Consider the following 20173-nt stretch of genomic DNA (forward strand, 5'->3'; position numbering starts at 1 on the left):
AGGAGAGCTCTTTAAACTCTTACAATATGAGGATGTTATCTAGGTTACTGGGGGGTAGGAGGCATGTAACTAATAAGTGTGTGTCAGAGGACTTTCTTCAGGGTTCATTGTTCATCTACATCAGCAATTTTCAACCTTTTTCATTTCATGTCACACACAAATTAATTACTAAAATTCTGCAGCACACCAAAAAATATATGTTTTGCTGATCTGACAAAAAATAGGTAAAATATTTAATCATTCACACCAGACTGCTGTTGTGTTGGCTATTATTATTTTTTTATTTAACAATCTAGGGGAAAAGAGGTCAGTGTCCCTGACTTAGTTGGGTATTGCATTTTTTTTTAATTCCTGCAGCACACTGGTTGAAAATCACTGATCTAAGTTAACCATTTCTTTAGGAACTTAATACAAAAATATACAAAGTATAATTTAGTTAGATTAATTAATGACATTATTTGATATGTGGAGTAAAAAGTATTATTAATTCAGAGAATAATTACAAACTGATTTACATTTATTTATAGCATCTAAAATTTTTGTTTCAAATGGAGCTACAATATTTAGGATTTAAGAGATTACCTAATTTCTTTCCAGTGTATGAGAAATAGTCAAATATTTGAGAACAGATGAAGATGTCAACATAAGAATAAAACAAAGTTTATGTGATTTCTAGACTGAGGTCTGCTACATTTTAAATAGACAAAAAATACATACATCTATACTCTCTTAAAAGGGAAAAGAGATCTCCACTTTCTCACAACTATCTACCTTCACCTTCCTATTACCATATGGAATTTTCTGAGCTATCTCTATAGTCAATTTTTACTTCTTTTGATTCTACATTTTTATATCTTTATAAAGTTCTTGATATCAAAGACTTACCCAGACAGAAGCAGACTTTTCTATGTTTCTATATATCACCTTTTAAAATTCAACATAAGTATTTCAAAAGTCAACTCCTTTTTCATATAATGCAGAAAATGAAATCTGAAATGGAACACACACAAAAATGGTCAGAGTCTCATGTAAATGCCTTGCAAGTTGGTTAGGAAACAAATAAACTTAACATGCTTAATTAAGAATTTCATCTTGAAGCCAGATATCTAAAGACATGCAGAATTCTACAGCTTTTCCAGCATCAGTTTCCAAATGTGCCCGTCAAATACAGGATAATGTCTGTCATCACCATTAGTTTTTGACTCGTATGTCTGGTTTATCGAAGTGTCTAATAACGGGCAGCAAATTCTTCTTCATTCTTGTCAGGTGTCAGGTTCTTAGCAGCAACATTCCTCATCTAGGTTTTAGATAAGGGGACTCTCACAAAAGAGCCCTGTTTGAACTGCTGATCACACAGTTAAAATGGGAAAGGAGGGTAGAAACAAGACCCAGCCATCTCAGAGATTTGGACACAAACAAAGAGAACTCAGATTTCACTAAGACTGTAGGCTGGATAACAAGAAATATACCTGTTAGGAGAAGACGTGTGGTAATGTTGTTTTTTGGGTTTTTTGTTTTGGTTTGGTTTTTAATTAAATCTTTATTGTTCAGATTATTACAGTTGTTCCTCTTTTTCCCCCCATAGCTCCCCTCCACCCAGTTCCCACCCCAGCCTCTGCCCTTACCCCCAACACTGTCCTCATTCATAGGTGAACGATTTTTGTTCAGTCTCTTCTCGCACCCCCCATTCCCCTTTCCCCTGAGAATTGTCAGTCCATTTCCTTTCTATGCCCCTGATTCTATTATATTCATCAGTTTATTCTGTTCATCAGATTTTTTTTTCACTTGATTTTTAGATTCACTTGTTAATAGATGTGTATTTGTTGTTCATAATTTGTATCTTTACCTTTATCTTCTTCGTCATCTTCTTAAAGGATACCTTTCAGTATTTCATATAATACTGGTTTGGTGGTGATGAACTCCTTTAGCTTTTTCTTACGTGTGAAGCTCTTTATCTGACCTTCAATTCTGAATGATAGTTTTGCTGGGTAAAGTAATCTTGGTTGTTGGTTGATGGAGAATAGAACCATGACCTCCTGGTTCATAGGTTGATGCTCAAACACTGAACCACACCGGCTGGGCTGTGTGGTAATGTTTTTTGAAGAGAATATATGTGACTAGATTTTCAAAGGAAGGGGAAAGGGATGTAAAGAATGCTGAATGTAAGAGAATGACAGGCCTATAGAACAGTCTTTTTTTTTTCTTTGTTGATTAAGGTATTACATATGTGTCCTTATCCCTCATGGCCCGCCACCTCCCCACTCATGCCCTCAAGACTGCCCCAGCCCTGGCCATTGTGGCCCAGAGCATTGGCCCTTGCACTGAAGAGTTGTAGGTTCAGTTTCCAGACAAGGGCACATACCTGGGTTGCAGCAGGCTCGATCCCCAACATGGCTCTCTCACATTGATGCTCTCTTGCTCTCCTCCCTCCCCTCCACTCTCTCTCTAGAAATCAATGCAAAAAATATCCTCAGGTGAGGATTAGCAACAACAATAATAACAAAAGACTGTCCTAGAGTATGTTGCTGATATGAATGGGCTCTACTTTACTTACCTAGTCTCTTATTACCTAGTCCCCTATTAAATACTTGGAACAGTTGTTCTTAATGTTATTTTTTAAAGATGCAGTCATTTTTAAAAGAATGCCACATTCTTATACATGTTTCCTTGTGCAATAGCAAGCTGATTCCTGAAGGGTAAATTCCTAGATATAAACTTTCTAAGTCAAAAGTATACACATTTTCATTTTTAATAAATATTGCCTTTCTGCACCATTTCACTAACTTTTTTATACCTGTCTTCACCATTAAGCAGGTTTAGTGCTTCCATTATAATGAAAAACAGATTCCCTCCAGATACTGAAGTTTCCATATTCTAAATCTCTTTAAATTTCACATAATTGCTCTGACTACAAAGATCAACTTACAAATTTTCAATTTATTTAATATAGAAAAAAATTTAAATGCAAGAAAATTAAATAAAATTTAAAACTCATAATGCCATCATCCAGGTAACTAACATTAACAATTTGATTAGTTTTCTTCTAATGTTTTCATCATTGTTTACATACATTTAAAACACAAATTTAAAATTCTATTATACATAGTTTTATATTACACTTTTTCATTTAAAATTATATTGTGAACATTTCTTATTTAATCAGAAGGAAAAAGTGGTACAATTTCTCATATTTGCTTTTTCAACTAGAGAGTACTTCATTAATTTTTAAAGGTTTATTAATTTTTAAAGGTTTATTAATTTTTAAAGGTTTCCTAATATGCTTGACTGGCATAGCTCAGTGGTTGAGGGTCGACCTATGAACCAGGAGGTCACTGTTCGATTACTGGTCAGGGCATATACCTGGGTTGCCGGCTTGATCCCCAGTATGTGGCGTGCAGAAGGCAGCTGATCAATGATTCTCTCTCATCATTGATGTTTCTTCCTTCCTCTCTGAAATCAATAAAAAAATATTTTTTTTAAAAAAAGGTTTCCTAATAAATACAGCTTTTCAAAGTGCAACATTCCAAATTGTCTTAAAAAAAAAAACCCAAAAAACAAACCCTGAAAATTAACTGACCTCTATATGAAAAAATTAAAGATTTACATTATGAAGTAAAAATATAATGAATTTTATGAATGGTTTTCTCTTTATTTTTACCACTCAGCCTTAAATTCTGTAATTTTGTGAGATGTCTGAATTTCCAAAGATAATTAAATTTTGAACTTTTTTTAATTTCAGAAAAATCAAAGAAGAGGCATTGAGAATAGAAGAAGAAAATCAAAAGCTATTGGCAGCTCTGAATGTGAAAACAAAAGGCAAACATAGATTGATATGGCTAATAATGTGTTATTTAATTTTGTTTTATTATTGCAAGCAACCTCAGTATTTTGGTGAATTATAGAAAGGGTGATCACATTTCTTTATTTGCCCATGAGAGTCCAGGTTTATGGCTATGGTCCTGAAGTATTTATTTGACCCGCTTTCATTCTCAATATGTTCCAATTTGGATAAAAATTATATGGTCAATGGAGTAATGGATCATAGAAAAAAGACTCCTGACACAGATACCTACTCATGCACATTAAAGAGTTTCTTTTAAGAGTACAGTTCTTAACTTGGAATCTATGGATAAAATTCAGGAGTCTATGAAACTGATTGAAAAAATAATTACAACTTTATTTTAACTAACCTTTAACTAAAATTTAGTTTTTCCTTCAACTAGTAATTCATATAGATAACAGACCACAGTAGTATTAGTGATAATTTAACTTTGTCACCAATAGAAATGAAGACATCACATTACAGTTTTATATATCTTGTTTATGTTTATCCTGATTCCCAAATTATGGTAGTTGTTAAACCAGCTTCTGGTTCTTGTTGTTTAATGAATTAGTAAAGGTGCACTATTTTCTAATAGCACAAGTTATTTTTGAAATCTTGATGACTTACTTCAATGTAGTTGACTTCTTATGTATTTTGTTTTATGAGATTGAAAGCATGAATCTAAACAGATGTCCATAAGCTTTATCAGACTGCCAAAGGCATCCATGGCTCAAAAGCGTGAGGAGTATCTGTTTCAGTTTTCCATTGCTGTGAAAAAGCCACCCCAAAGCTGTAAAACAACCCCCTTTTTATTATACACAAATTCTGCGGGTCAGGAATTCAGGCAGGGCTTATCTCTGCTCCCCAGGGACCTCGTTCTGACTTAAGGAGCCACGTTGGAGGTGGATCCTCTGGCCCCACACACACCTTCACGTGACGGTGGCCCTGATTAACATCTTTCTGACGACTTCCTGAGAGACGCAGGGTCAGAACCACCGATAAGTCACTCCCAAATCCCTGACTCCAGAAACTAGGATAATACGTGACTATTGTTTTAACAACTGTACAGTAACTTTATTGATTTCAGAGGGGAAGGAACTCAGATTATCCACGAGGGTACTAGAAAAAAAGTATTAGAACTTTTTACTTTTTTTTTTTTTAACCAAAAGAAAGAATTTAGTTGAAAGACATTTTGAGTTTCTGGTGTAGAGTACTTAACTTCCAACCCAAACCCTGGTAGGTTTTAGCAAATTATGCTTCTTCCTCTTGTGTATCACGATCAAACTCCCCACGTAACACAAAAGATTCACCACATTCTAAGTCACATATTTGGAAGCCACCGGCTCTGCGGTCCCGGTCAGACCTTGAGATCTAAGGACACTTCAGGATACTTTTCTCTGGGGACTTCATCACCCAAATTTAGATGAAAATTCCGGTTCCAGAGGCATCACACGCCACTACCATGGGATTCTGGGAAGGCACTCACTGGGAGGAAGGAAGTCCCACAAGAATCCAGAAGTCACGTTCATTTATTTTTTCACAGCATCTTTGCCTATAAATTACCTTGTTTTTCAGTCAATTTCATAATATGGTAAAGGAATTGGAAGATGGATTTTCTGACTCTACCATTCACCCCATCTTTTTCTTGAAAGACTTCCATGCATATATTTCTGATAATGGTCATCAGCAACTACAGAAAATTTGAAGTTATGCTTTCTAAATTTCCATTTAACATATGCACTAGCGTACTCTATTATTCGTTATTAGCTAAAAGAAAATATAGAGTCTATCCCAGTGCTGCATAATGCAAGCCACATATGTAACTTTAAATTTTCTAGTAGCCAAATAAAATGTAAAAAAGAAACAGGTTAAATGAATTACATTTAATACGCAATATCCAAAATACTATTTTGACATGAATGCAAAAATTATGTATGCTATAGTTTACATTCAATTTTTAATATCTTTTTAAAAAGATTCTTTTATTGACTTTTAGAGAGGAAGGGAGAGGGAGAGAAATAGAGAAACATTGATGTGATGGACATGGACAATAGTGTGGTGATTGCCAGAGGGTGGGATGGAGGTGGAAGAGGGCATGGAGGAGATAAATGGTGATGGGGGAGGATTAAAAAAGAAAAAAGAGTCCTGCTGGTGTAGCTCAGTGGTTGAGCATTGACCTATGAACTAGGAGGTCACAGTTCATTTCTGGTCAGGGCAAAAGCTTGGGTTATGGGCTTGATCCCCAGAAGGGGACATGCAGGATGCAGCCAATGATTCTCTGACATCATTGATGTTTCTCTCTCTCCCTCTTCCTTCCTCTCTGAAATCAATAAAAAATATTTTTTTTAAAAAAAAAGAAAGAAACATGGATGTGAGAGGGAAACATCACAACCCAGGTATGTGCCCTGACTGGGAATCTAACCAGCAACCTTTCGATGCACAGGACGACACCCAACCAACTGAGCCACACTGGCCAGGACTACATTCGGTGTTTCATTCTAAATCTTTGAAATCCATTGTGTATGTTATGCTATGATGCACCTCAGTTTGGACCAGCCACATTTTAAGGGCTCAATAGCCACATCATGCAGTGGCTGCATATCAGACAGTGCATGCAGTTCTAGCCATTCCCTCTTTGAATGGACATTTGAGCCGTTGCCATCTTTTTACTGTTACAATACTTAGGGCTACTGAGAACATTTCTTGTTTTAAGTGAGCCCTTAGGCTGGTGCTCCCATAGCACTCTGAGTATATGGCTATCATCCTTTACCACTACATTTTAATAGGTAGAATATATGGAAAATGTGTCTCCCTCCTGAAACCCCCTGTGCCAGAGGACAGGGCGCCACTCTACTCTTTGTGTAGGTCTCAGCACTTATCAGAGTGCCTCGCACCCAGTTAATATTCCTGACCTAATCTGAACAATAATTTGTTTCTTCTCATTTTCTCTAGGGGTCGACGAGACTGACCTTGAGGCTTATGGGGATATTGAAGGTGAGGAGAATGACATTCCTGAAGTGTCTGAGGCCCTTGAGGAGACCGGGGGGCTCTTAGCAGAGGAGCCTGAAGCTTCTGAGGTTCCGGAACCAGAACCTGAATCAGGTTAGACTTCATTGACAGCCATGTTCTTAGTTCTACGCGTGCCCATTGGGGGTGTGTGTGTGCATGCGTGCACGTGTATACTTGTGTTTATGTTAAGAAAGAGGAAACAGACTAAAAAGGAGAGATGAGCCCACCCCCGCCCCCGAGAACAGCCACTTATTCCCAACCCCACGGTTTGAAGTGTCGCAGGAAAGCTGACGCTGCCCCGCCCATCCTGGTGCTCAGGAGCAGTGCTGCCTGCGTCATTGGTGGGGTATGTTGTCAAAAAGCAGGGAATGTGCCACTAACGGTACTAACATATAAAGCTTTTTTTTTCCTTCTACAATCTCTCTCTCAATTTGTCATGGATTGATTTTTATTGCTATATAATGTCATTCTAAGTAAAGAAAAATTAAAAATTAAATTATTAGCATGAATTTTACCATTCATCCTTATATTGTGCAAGGTCATTTTTAAATAAAAATACAAGAGCACTTAACTCATATGCAGAACCACTGGAATTAACACAATTCATATTTGGCAGCTCGTACATGCATATGTATTTCGTTCTTACCAGATTACTGGTAAGTTTTGTGTATAAAACTGAGTTTTTTATTTCAGTTCTTAATATGCACATATTCTACCAACACTCTCGACCTTTAGCTTCCCAGTGATGAAGGAAAGACTGAAAGGAAAAGGAACACTGGATTGTCCTCTTTTCCTTTCCTTCTGTGTCGTCATTTTCAGCCTGTTTAGCTAATACAGGAAAGTGACCCAAGTAAGAAAGGCTATGATGGGGTTCTGTGGTCATTCATGTCTCTCTGAATGCTGTCACCTGCTTTCTGCATCTGAAGCAAGTTCTAGTTCAGAAGGAAAGCATGGTCTCTCAGGTGGGTCAGCATCTTCCCCTGCCTGCCCCCATCACTCAAGCATACTTACTCCTCCACATCATGTGTCCCCTGGAATTCTGGGGCATCAGGAACTCGCATGAGAATGAGATGACAAGGACTGGCTAACACATATTGTGCATATCTCTGTCCATATGCATGCTCTATTGTGCCATTGGAGCCTCTTTGGCTTTTGTTTACAAAACAAAGTTCAAAGATAAAATTATTAAAAATTTCAGATTGACAACCAAAGAGCATTAAACTGTGAGGCCATTCTGCATGAGAGACTGTGCAGCTGCCCAGGCCACACAGCCTTGGCGCAGCCTGCTGCCGAGGTGCCGTTTGGCAGGTTGGCGCAGGGCCAGAAGGAGTCGTTGGGCAAAGAAAGTCACTCTCAAGGCTGGAGAGTGGGCTTAAAGCAGCAGGTTAGGGTACCCAGCATGTGGGAGTGAGGCTCACAAATGCGCCCAAGTACAGTTAGTATTGGATTTGAAACTAATGCTACAAATGAAAGGTCTTCAACCTGCAGCCAAATCCATCCTGTGGCAATTAAGGGCTAGGAATCTTCTGTCAGCTGGTAGAGGAACTAGGACGAAGGGGAGTTTTCACCCTGAGAAATCTCAAGTTCAACATAGATCGTTTTTACTACAGGAATTGGCATTAGCTTTATGAGGCAAAAGTATAAAATCACATAACCCTTGTGCCCAACAGAGGAGCTAGCAGGATGAAATCCTTCAGTTTCCTTTTAAGAGTCCCACAGCTCTATTGACTTGTGTTCTCACCCAGAAACATCAGTATTTTCTTCAGTACCTAACCAATTAGGCTGACTGTTCTCCCACTCACCTACCTTTTGCAACAAGACAGGCCATAAAAGGAAAAGGGAGCTCACTGCATGGAAGAACATATTTGCCTATGACACATCTGATAAGGGGTTAATTTCCAAAATATATAAGGAACTCAGGCAACTTAACAAAAGGAAGACAAACAATCCAGTTAAAAATAGGACCTAAATATGCCCTAACCTGTTTGGCTCGGTGGATAGAGCATCGGCCTGCAGACTGAAAGGTCCCAGGTTCGATTCCGGTCAAGGGCATGTACCTTGGTTGCAGGCACATCCCCAGTAGGAGGTGTTCAGGAGGCAGCTGATTGAAGTTTCTCTCTCATTGACGTTTCTAACTCTCTATCCCTCTCCCTTTCTCTCTGTAAAAAAATCAATAAAATATATTTTTAAAAAAATAGGACCTAAATAGACACTTGTCCAAAGTGAACATACAGAAAGCCAAGAGACATATGAAAAAAAAACGCTCAAAGTCACTAATCATCAGAGAGATGCAAATTAAAATGACAATGAGATATCACTTCACACCTGTCAGAATGGCTATCATCAACAGATCAACAAATGACAAGTGCTGGCGAGGATGTGGAGAAAAGGAACCCTCATGTACTGTTGGTGAGAATGCAGACTGGTGCAGCCATTATGGAAAACAGTAGGACATTTCCTCAAAAAATTAAATATGGAACTGATATTTGATGCAGCAATGCCACTTCTGGGTATATATCCTAAGAAATCAGAAAAACCAGTCAGAAAGAATATATGCAACCCTATGTTCATAGCCCATTTTACAATAGCTAAGATCTGGAAACAGCCTAAGTGCCCATCAGTAGATGAATGGATTAGAAAACTGTGGTACATCTACACGATGGAATACTATGCAGCTGTAAAAAAGAAAGAACTCTTACCACTTGCAACAGCATGGATGGACCTGGAGAGCATTGTGCTAAGTGAAATAAGCCAGTCAGACAAGTATCACAAGATCTCACTCATGTGGAATCTAATAAGCAAAATAAACTGTTGAACAAAATAGATCCAGACATAGGAGCATTGAATGGACTGTTGAATCTCAGAGGGAAGGCGGGGATGGGGTAATGGGATGGGAAGAAATTAACCAGGAACTTATGTGCATGTATGTGCAGCCTATAGACACAGGCAATAGTATTGGGAAGGCCTGGGAGGGGCAGGTGCAGGGTAGAGGGAGTCAATGGAAAAAAAGGAGGACATCTGTAATACTTTCAATAATAAAGACAAATTTTTTTTAAAAAAGGAAAAAAACACACCATAAAATACCAAAAATGAATAAGAGAAACAGACATCCATTAAATATGACACATCAAACATATTAGAGTTCTAATATCCACAAGTATCTCATAATTAGTATTTACTAATGTAACCGGTCTAAGGGATGATTTAGTTGTATTGCCTTTTATCTCCTTACTGTTTCTCTCAGGGAACTTCGTTTTGCTGTTCTAAAGCCAGTCTCCCACTCCTTTTAGGGTCAGTTCTAGCTCATGTAGACATGACTGTTTTCAGTCAGAATTGTATGTACCATGTGTCAGTTATCCTGGTCATGGTCCTTTAGTATATTTAAGAATATTCTTCATTTTCTGCCTTGTACTATTAGATATTGTATGTCATACTTTACCTAACAAGAACCATATTTTCAATTAGACATAGTTTACACAATTTAAACTATGTTTAAAAATTTTCTTTGTGCCAAAACTTTCATAAAGAAACAATGTTTTAAAATTCAAACACTAACTATTAGTTTTCTTTCCTCAGAGTCTACTGAGGAAACTACAGTTGGAACAGAAATTCCAAAAGAATCCAGAGAGGGTCTGGAAATTACATTATCTCAAACAGGTTAGCTTATAAAATAAAAGGAGTTAGTGATTAAAGTGCTTTTCGTATTCTCCCACAAGGGTCTAGTAGTCCCTTGTTTTAGGCATAGTACCAACTTCCTACTTATTTCTTTGTACATTATATGCCAGTTGTGACGTATTATGTTTGATTTAGCTTATTACATCAGAAGTATATCTAGCCATCTAATAACACTGTTTTTCATTAAATTTTATTTTATACATTTTATTATAGTTAAAGTTGCCATATGAAATACATAGTAATTATCCAAATAATTTTATTAATAGGTAATAATTCATCTACAGCCAATACATGGAATGGAGCATAATTAAAATATGAATTTATAAATATACATTATTGCTGAGGACAATATGTGTATTTCTTTCATATGTTTTAAAAATATTATAAAGTATAAATTATTTTGGCAATATGGGTCAAGATACCATGTTTGAAGCCGCTTTTTTTTTTTATTTCCTTTAACCTTTATTCAGAAATTGTACTACCTGAGTTTCCTGAAGACGCTTATCCTGATGTTCCTGAGATGGACATACTTAAAGACGAGATGAAAAATTACGAGGCCAACTGGAAAAATCTGGAAGTAATCATCAATGACTCTTTCTTTCCAATTTTCAAGTTGGAGATTGCTGGCCAGACTCCAGAGGAGCTATTTCAGAAAGCCGTGGAGACTATGGAAAGTAAGGGCTGTGATCCCACCATTGACTGTCCAGAGCGGGTGATATGAAAAGCACTGTGCAACTTTAAAGTCTCTCTTGATGGCCCATAAAGGAGAACATTCAGTATACCTGGGGATGATGTTAAAATATTTAGCAATTCTCATAGCACAGGCACATGCCAATCAGAACAGCTGAGGCGCACAAACAGCACTGGCCAAACTGGCCAGTTGTCCCTTTAAAAATTCTAAAGGCCAGTTTGCATACACGTGTAAACTAAGAGCTCAGTCACTACAATTAATTCTCCTAATCTTTGACTACTGCAATATACGCTAATATTATTATTCTTTCAAATCTTCCTTTTTTATTTTTTTACAGAACCTTTTCAGTATGTCGCATGGGAGTTCAATATAGAAGATTATGAGGAAGAAACAGAAGACCTCCAGGCCGAAGCGGAGATTGATGAGGAGCTAGAAGAGGAGGAGGAGGAGGAGGAAGAGGTACGAGTCAGTGGGCCCTGCTCCCTCGGAGGCTGGGGAAGTCTTTCCTTTCCGCTCCAGCTCCTTCGCAGGGGTCACAGCACCGAAAGTGCGCGTGTCCAGAGTGGTAGTTGGCACTCTTGGGCCCCAGGAAAGCAAGTAGGCTTCTTCGGTTTTACACCTGAACATTTTCAATGCACTTTGCCTCCACCCCAGCTTCCCTTGATCCCTGAAATGCCAGGGCTGCTTAGACAGTATGAAAAAGTACGCCCATGAAAAAATACAAGGGAAACCTTTTCCATTTTTTTCCATGGAAAAGCTATAGATATTAGAGAGAGAAATATTCTGTACGTTCAACAGAAGTGGGTGCTTCATGTACAATACAGCAGTGGCATCTTTGAGGAGCTGCTTGCATGATACTAATGAGTGGTATTTTCAAACAGGAACAACTCATTTGCGGCCCCAGCCTACTCCCTGGTCACGAGAATTTTGATAACCATTCTCAATTGATAGCCACCTAATTCTGGCATCTATCAAATATAAAATAGGAAGTGATTTTTTAAAAAATTTGGGGCCTTATGAAGGAAACAAAATGATGTAATAAGTTAGATAACCATACAGCTGTAATTAAGTTAAACCCAAATATATGTGTGTCAAACAACAAATGTCATGTGGTGTGATTCTGATAACGTTCAGCACTTTAGCACTAAGGAACTGCTGAGCCCTTCAGCCAGGGTGGCTAACAGATGGTGGGCTTGTCCTGCCTGTACTGTGTTCAGGTTTTCTCCTTCAGTCATCCTTCTACCATTCTTCTGTATCCTGTTTTGTTTTGCAAGAGAATGTCTCTTTCTTGTGTCTGCAGACAATTCTCAAGCTGTCTATAATATTCAAAACTTGTATTTTTAGGTACGGTCTTCATTGAAAATAGTGTCCTTGCCTCACTTCTACTCTTCCTAATTTACCACAACACAAATCAGTTTTTCCTGTTGTAGTAGTTTCCTCAGGCTGCCATAAGAAAGTGCCACAAACTGGGAGGCTTAAAATAACAGAAATTAATTCTCTTATGGTCTCGAGGGAGAATTCTGAAATCCAGGTGTCAGAACGCTCCCTCTGAGGCTCTAGGGACAATCCTTCCTTTCCTCTTCCATCCTCTGGTGGCTCCAGAAAGCCCATAGCTTACGGCTGCTTGACTCCCCTCTCTGCCTCTGTCTGTGCATGACGGCCTTCTCCTCCTCTGCATCTTTTCTTTCTTTTAGAAGGACACTCGTCATGGGATTTAGGGGCCACCTGGTAATAAATTGTAAATATTATCTTGAGATCCTGAATTACATCTGCAAAGATGCTTTTTTCAAACAAGGCCAATATGGCTGCCAGGAGTTCTTAGAAATTTTGACCTAGGAGGCAAAAGAACACTCTATCCTGACATCCACCTGGAAAATAGCAAGAAAGAACTTTGCTTCTCCCATCTCAGTCAGTTGCCCTGACTAATCATAGTAACTAGCGGACTTAGTGTTGAGTGAGCCAGCCTTGGTAACATGCCCACCCAGTGACTATGAAGTGGGGAGTTCCTGTGATTGTCTGGGCCACTTGAGTTCCTTGGAATTCGGAAGAAGCAGTCCTCCATGAGAAGAGGGAGAAAGGTTCTGTTACTAGAAAAAGGAAGAAAGTTGTTATACACACAAAAGCAAAAGATATACACATCATAAGAAAAATTCTGGGAAGATATGTACTAAAATCTCAGCAGTCATTCTGGAGAAGATGGAGTAAAGGGCATTCAGGTTACCCTCTAGCTGAAAACAACGGAGAAACAAGATGAAATATATGAAACTGTTTTCAACACATGGGCGTGACTCAGTGAAGCACAGTGGTCCTAGAGATGGGAACAAATGAGGGGCACCCCACGGTTTCCCCACCTTATGGTCTGTAGGTCAGGTGCCTTGTCCAGGCCATGGTCCAGGGAGGAGCACCTAGGCCAGTGATGGCGAACCTTTTGAGCTCGGTGTGTCAGCATTTTGAAAAACCCTAACTTAACTCTGGTGCCGTGTCACATATAGAAATTTTCTGATATTTGCAACCATAGTAAAACAAAGATTTATATTTTTGATATTTATTTTGTATATTTAAATGCCACTTAACAAAGAAAAATCAACCAAAAACATGAGTTCGCGTGTCACCTCTGACACACGTGTCATAGGTTTGCCATCACTGACCTAGGCAGAGACTTCCAGACTCCTTTATTGGAGGAGACAGGGCAGAGAATCCCAGGACACAAAGCAGTTAGAGTTCACAGGGAAAAGACCAGAAGAAAAGATGTGCACACAGGAAGAACTCCAGAGACCTGCAGAGCAGAGTACTGGCCAGCCCTTTGCCGGTTAGAAAACATTGGAGAGGAGGAGAGGGCAAAGGAAGTACCAACTGATGAGATTAGAGGGACCAGTACTGAGATCTCAAACAAGGCCAGAAATAATGCCTGTTCCCACTAACCACTGGGTATTACTCAAAAGGGTCTAAGCCTCAGGGATGGGGATAATTAAACCTGGAATAGTGCACAGCAAAAAATAAAAAAAAAATAAAAGAAGAACTGCTGATACATGTAACAATCTGGATGAATCTCAAAATTATTATGCTAAGAGAAGCCAGACAAAAGAGAAAACATACTGTATGAGTACATTTGTATAACATTATAGAAAATGTAAACTCATTATAGTGAGAGAAAACACAGCCGTGCTTGCCTGGGAGTGGGGTGGGTCGGTGGCAAATAGGGTTAGAAAAGAGGCATGGACAATTATGGTCTTGATGAATATGTGGTGATGGTTTCAGAGATAAACACATATGTCAAAACTATCAAATAGCATACTTTAAATATGGACAGTGTTTTAATGGCATTTACACCTCATAAAGCTGTTAAAAGTATTAATGGTGGTTATAACCACCATTATCGCTAAATGATGGACATATAAGTAATTTTTATTTTTTAAATTAATTAGTTCTTGCCTCTCCTCCATCTCTTCTTTTTTCTCCTTCCATAATACTTATTATTGGTTAGGTCTCTTGGATCTATCCTCCCAATATCTTATCTTTTTCCTCATATTTCTCTGAAATCAATAAAAATATATTTTTAAAATATATTTTTATTGATTTCATAGAGGAAGGGAGAGGGAGAGAGAGATAGAAACATCCGTGATGAGAGAGCCCACAACCCAGGCCTGTGTCCTTGACCAGAATCAACCCAGGACCCTCAGTCTGCAGGGGCATGTGTCCTTGACCAGAATCAACCCAGGACCCTCAGTCTGCAGGCCAACACTCAATCCACTGAGCCAAGCTGGCTAGGGATATATATATATATATATATATATATATATATATATATTTTTTTTTTTTTTTTTTTTTTAAGAGAGAACTCATGGACTTGGACAACAGTTTAGTGAAGGCGGTGGTGGTGATAGAGATGTAAGAGGGCAGAGAGGGGATAAATGACTTAAATTTTTTAAAGAAATATTACGAGTGTTAATATAGTATTGGAAGGAAAAGGATAAGAGAAAATTTTTATTCTTTATGCACTGTGATGTGTTTTGGATAATTTTATAATAACCATGTATTTTATAACAGAAAATTACCTTTAATGTACTTCCATTGCTTTAAATAAATTGCAAGAATTCTTAAAGAACTTTGCACAGTTTCTTTATTTTTCATAAATAAAAATATGTTACATATTTCTAATTGTAATGAAATAAAATATTTTCAAATTATTCTATTTTTTAATTGAATGTATTGAGGTGATTACATATTCACTTAGTAGAAAACAGCAAATCCTGAAGCATCTCCCATCTCATTTTCAATGGGTAAGAATTTGTGACCCTGGCTCAGCTTTTACTTCTTAATTTTATTTTAGAAACTGATTCTGTACCTAGCACAACCTGGGATTTTTCATTATACCTATGTCTGCGGAGGGCTGGGGACATCCTGATTCTCAGTGCTACTTTATGTTCTTTATGAAAATAAAGAAGCTTGGCTCTTGCCAGTTTGGCTCAATGGATAGAGCATTGGCCTTCAGACTGTAGGGTTCCAGGTTCGATTCCGGTCAAGGACATGTACCTTGGTTGTGGGCACATCCCCAGGAAGGGGTGTGCAGGAGGCAGCTGATTGATGTTTCTAACTCTCTATCCCTCTCCCTACCTCTTTGTAAAAAATCAATAAAATATTTGGGGGGAAAAAAGTAAAGAAGCTTGAGATGTGAGCTTAGAGGGATATAAGAAACTGATTTTTTAATTAATTCATTAAGTGGCCAGTATAAGAACTGGCCTTTAAAAATTGTTTTAAATATGTATTGTTATGGTTTAAATACTATTCAAGAGACATTTTTAAGTTCCCCCTTTAGTATTGCATCAAAATACTTTTTAAAAATATTCTCCAAATGTTAAATAATATTTCTAGAATGAAGACAGAATGAAAGAGAAGAAAAGACATTTGGGAGACACAAAGCACTTTTGTCCAGTAGTTCTCAAAGAAAACTTCGTCCTACAACCAGGCAACACAGAGGAAGCAGCTAAATATCGAGAAAAGGTCTACTACTTTTCAAGTCCCGAGGCTAGAGAAAAATTTATGGAGCATCCTCAGGAGTATGTGGCTCACAATGAACCATTAAAGGTGAAAACTACATTATTCTTATCCTCATGATTGCTCCTGTTACCTTTTTAGGGACTTATTATATCCACCATTTTATTTGGTAGTGAAGTTCCCAATCTGATATAGCAATATAGTGAAAACATCTAAGTTCCAAGAACAACTTTTTGGAATATAACCCAAAATAATTATCAGTTTTGATTTCCACTGTAATGCCTTGTGTCAAACCAGTACTTAATAGCTGTCTCTCTAGCTGAAACAAAAAGACACAGCTGAATTTATTGCTTATAAATCTGTTGAATTTATTGTATTCCTTAACCGGTTAGTCTCTCTGAGCAGAGCAGTCTGCTGATCATAAGACAGGATTCGGGCAAGTATGGGATTCAGAGATTCGTGGCCTTCAATGGGTTGACATCCTCTGTGGAAGGGTGATTACTCAGGTGAGACTGCTGTTAATCTGGTTCCACCAAGAGTCATGATTATAGGGGCAAATTCATGCCCGATTGCTTGACTCTCAAGAGCAGGGACGACCCTGATTCAAAAGATGGCAAAAGAGTGTTCCGAAAGGTGAGTGGTCCTTGTCAGTTAAACTGTTTTAAACTGGTTTAAGTAGCTATAGAACAATCAATCTTTTCCTAAGTTTGTAGGGACATTTTTATCCTTACTTATTTCCCACTTTGGAACAATTTTCTACATTCTTTAAAAAGTATTTTATTAAAGTGCCCAGCTGGCTTGGCTCAGTGGTTGAGCATCAGCCTATGAAAGTGGAGGTCATGGGTGGGGGCACATGCTGGGGTTGTGGGCTCTGTCCCCAGTAGGGGGTGTGTGGGGGGCAGCCAATCGATGATTCTTTCTCATCATTGATGTTTCTATCTCTCTCTTCCTCTCCTTTCCTCTCTAAAATCAATAAAAATATTTTAAAGTATTTAAAGTATTTAAATATTTAAATTAAATATTTAAGTATTTAAAAATATTTTAAAGTATTAAAGCCAAACACAAAAGAACAAATACTGTACAATTCGACTTATACAAGATACCTAGAATAAATTTATAGGGACAGAAAATAAGAGTGGTTGCCCCGGGCTGGGAAAAGGGGAGAGTAGAAGTTGCTGTTTGATGGGTTCAGAGTTCCAGTTTTGGGTTAATAAAAAAGTTCTGGAGAGAGATAGTGGTGATGGGTGCACAACATTATGAATATACATAATGCCACTGAATTTACACTTAAAATGGTCAAAATGGTAAGTTTTATGTTATGTATATTTTAACGCAATAATAAAAGAACACATTGTGGCAATATTTTATTTGTTTTTAAAAACAAAGCACACACATAGTAACACCAGCTCTAAACAAGTCTTCATATTTATGTTTTACTTTCTCATCTTCTTCCACATGGGTATATATTGTTTCTAGTGTATATAGTATTTATAATATTTTTCTCTTAATGTTATATCATAGAAAGTTTTTGTATTTCTATAGAGCTTATAATGGTTTGACATATCATTTTAATATAATTTGTTAGACTTTTTATCATGCTAAAAATGTATCTTTCCATTCGTTGTAAATTAAAACTTAAAAAAAACCCAAACTAATTCTATTTTATTAAATGCCTTTTGGCACAAGATATCAAAATAGTCTTATGATTGTTAATGCTCCCTAAAAACTACCGTTGATGTAATGCATCATGTTAATTGATCTCCTAATGTCAAAACAGCCCTGAATTAGTTAAGTGATAATTCAGTCTTAGGGAAGACAGTTAATAAGCCTCTTTTTTTTAAATAACTCAAAACTTTCTTTCCTTTATTCTCCCTTACCCCACATCTCCCTGACCCATCCCCCTGTGGCAGGCTCCTCCATTAAGAATATGCCTTCTGGGTCCCCATGGCTCTGGCAAAACTATCTGTGGAAGACAGTTAGCAGAAAACTTGGGCATCTTTCACATTCAGTTTGAAGAATTTCTACAAGAAAAAATGATGCTCAAAACTGAAAAGAAAGTTGGACCTGAATTTGAAGAAGAGGCTGAGGAAGAACAACTTGCAAAACAAGAACTTGAAGAGCTTGCAATTGAGGCCAATGTCACACTTGAGAAAGAATATGCAAATAAGCCGGTAGTAATATTATAACTCTCTTTGCAGATAGTTGTGTTTGCTGGTATTACTTTTGGAAAGTAGGATATAAGGGGTATAAAACTCTATAAAGTTTCCAAGAAAAAGAAAAATATTAGCCCATAAAAGTCATTTAAGAGGCATCCTCCCCAGGTTAGATACAAATCTTACTGCTAATCTATAATTAGCAGTGAGGGACCCCCACCCACCCCAGTGCACGAATTTTCGTGCACCCGGCCTCAAGTCTATAATATGAAATTACTGTTTCGCAAGACTCCAATAAAAACCAGAAACGCTTTCCCTAACAAGGCTGTTGTATAGCATTAATTTGGGGCTACGTTATTTGATATATCTGAACTAGACTCTAAGGCTTTTTATTATTGTGTTCTCTGTATTTTTGCTTTGTCATAGATAGATAGATAGATAGATAGATAGATAGATAGATAGATAGATAGATAGATAGATATAGATAGATATGTATATTTTTAGAGAGAGAGAGAGGAAGGGAGAGGGAACAAGAGAGAAAAACATCGATGTGAGAGCAAAACATCAATCAGCTGCCTCTTGCACACCCCCCACTGGGGATTGACCTGAGGCCTGGGCTTGTGCCCTGACCAGGAATAGAACCGGCAGGCAACCTTTCAGAGCGCAGGACGATGCCCAACCAACTGAACCATACCAGACAGGACTCTGTTTTTGTCATCATGTATCATAAAAATCTGCCCCAGTGCCAATAGGAATCTCAAAAAAGCATAAATATTAAAAGGTTTAAAAGCAACAATATAAAAAAAAATGTCCTGAGAAAAACAGGTGTCATCTTAATCAACTATGTAATAGAGTATTGTTTATTCATATAGTTCTGAATTTGTTTTATTTTCTGATTTTTGTGTTCAGCCTCCAGAAGTGCAATTTACAGAAGAAGAAGAAGCAATCAGATTATATTTAATGGAAAATGAACCATTGCCTCCCGAAATTCTAGAAAACATTCTTTCTGAGTGGTGGCATAAAGAACCAATACGGTATCTTAATTTATATAGGATTATACATTGATTGACTTTTCTTTGCCTTATTCTCAAAACTCTAAAACAGTGATGGCGAACCTTTTGAGCTCGGCGTGTCAGCATTTTGAAAAACCCTAACTTAACTCCGGTGCCGTGTCACATATAGAAATTTTCTGATATTTGCAACCATAGTAAAACAAAGATTTATATTTTTGATATTTATTTTATATACTTAAATGCTATTTAACAAAGAAAAATCAAACAAAAAAATGAGTTCGCGTGTCACCTCTGACACGCGTGTCATAGGTTCGCCACCACTGCACTAAAACATAATACAACATAAATTTAAAAATGTTCTTCTTTACTCTCATGTAAATTAGTGATTCTATACATTAAAAACATCTGGGATATTATTATTTTATATATTTATTTTTATTGATTTCAAAGAGGAAGGGAGAGGGATGGAGAGATAGAAACATCAATGATGAGAATCATTGATTGGCTGCCTCTTGCACGCCCCCTACTGGGAGTTGAGCCTGCAACCCGGGCATGTGCCCTTGACCAGAATCAAACCTGGGAACCTTCAGTCCCCAGGCCGACGTTCTGTCACTGAGCCAAACTGGCTAGGGCTGGGAAATTATTTATAAAATACTGATGCCAGGCCCCAACCCAAAATAACTGAATCAAAATCTTTGGGAGTGTAGCCATTTTTATGGAAATTTGCCCATTTAATTAAGGATAGAAAACATTTTAAATGCCAGTTAAGGGCTGAAACTGTCAAATGTTAATGAAAGCTCTGTTCATATTAAGA

General features: G+C 37.5%; 1 protein-coding gene across 1 annotated transcript in view; it reads left to right on the forward strand.

Moving 5' to 3' along the window:
- AK9 (adenylate kinase 9) overlaps positions 1-20173 on the forward strand; it is a 103058-nt gene that overhangs the window by 53603 nt on the left and 29282 nt on the right. Inside the window, exons 20-27 of the mRNA XM_036318314.1 lie at positions 3740-3816; positions 6776-6925; positions 10409-10489; positions 10978-11181; positions 11536-11657; positions 16071-16283; positions 18104-18364; positions 19256-19380. Coding sequence (XP_036174207.1) covers positions 3740-3816; positions 6776-6925; positions 10409-10489; positions 10978-11181; positions 11536-11657; positions 16071-16283; positions 18104-18364; positions 19256-19380 — 1233 coding nt within the window. The remainder of the gene's footprint in view (positions 1-3739; positions 3817-6775; positions 6926-10408; positions 10490-10977; positions 11182-11535; positions 11658-16070; positions 16284-18103; positions 18365-19255; positions 19381-20173) is intronic.

This window comes from Myotis myotis, unplaced genomic scaffold (genome assembly GCF_014108235.1).
Source record: "Myotis myotis isolate mMyoMyo1 unplaced genomic scaffold, mMyoMyo1.p scaffold_m19_p_7, whole genome shotgun sequence".
NCBI lineage: Eukaryota > Metazoa > Chordata > Mammalia > Chiroptera > Vespertilionidae > Myotis > Myotis myotis.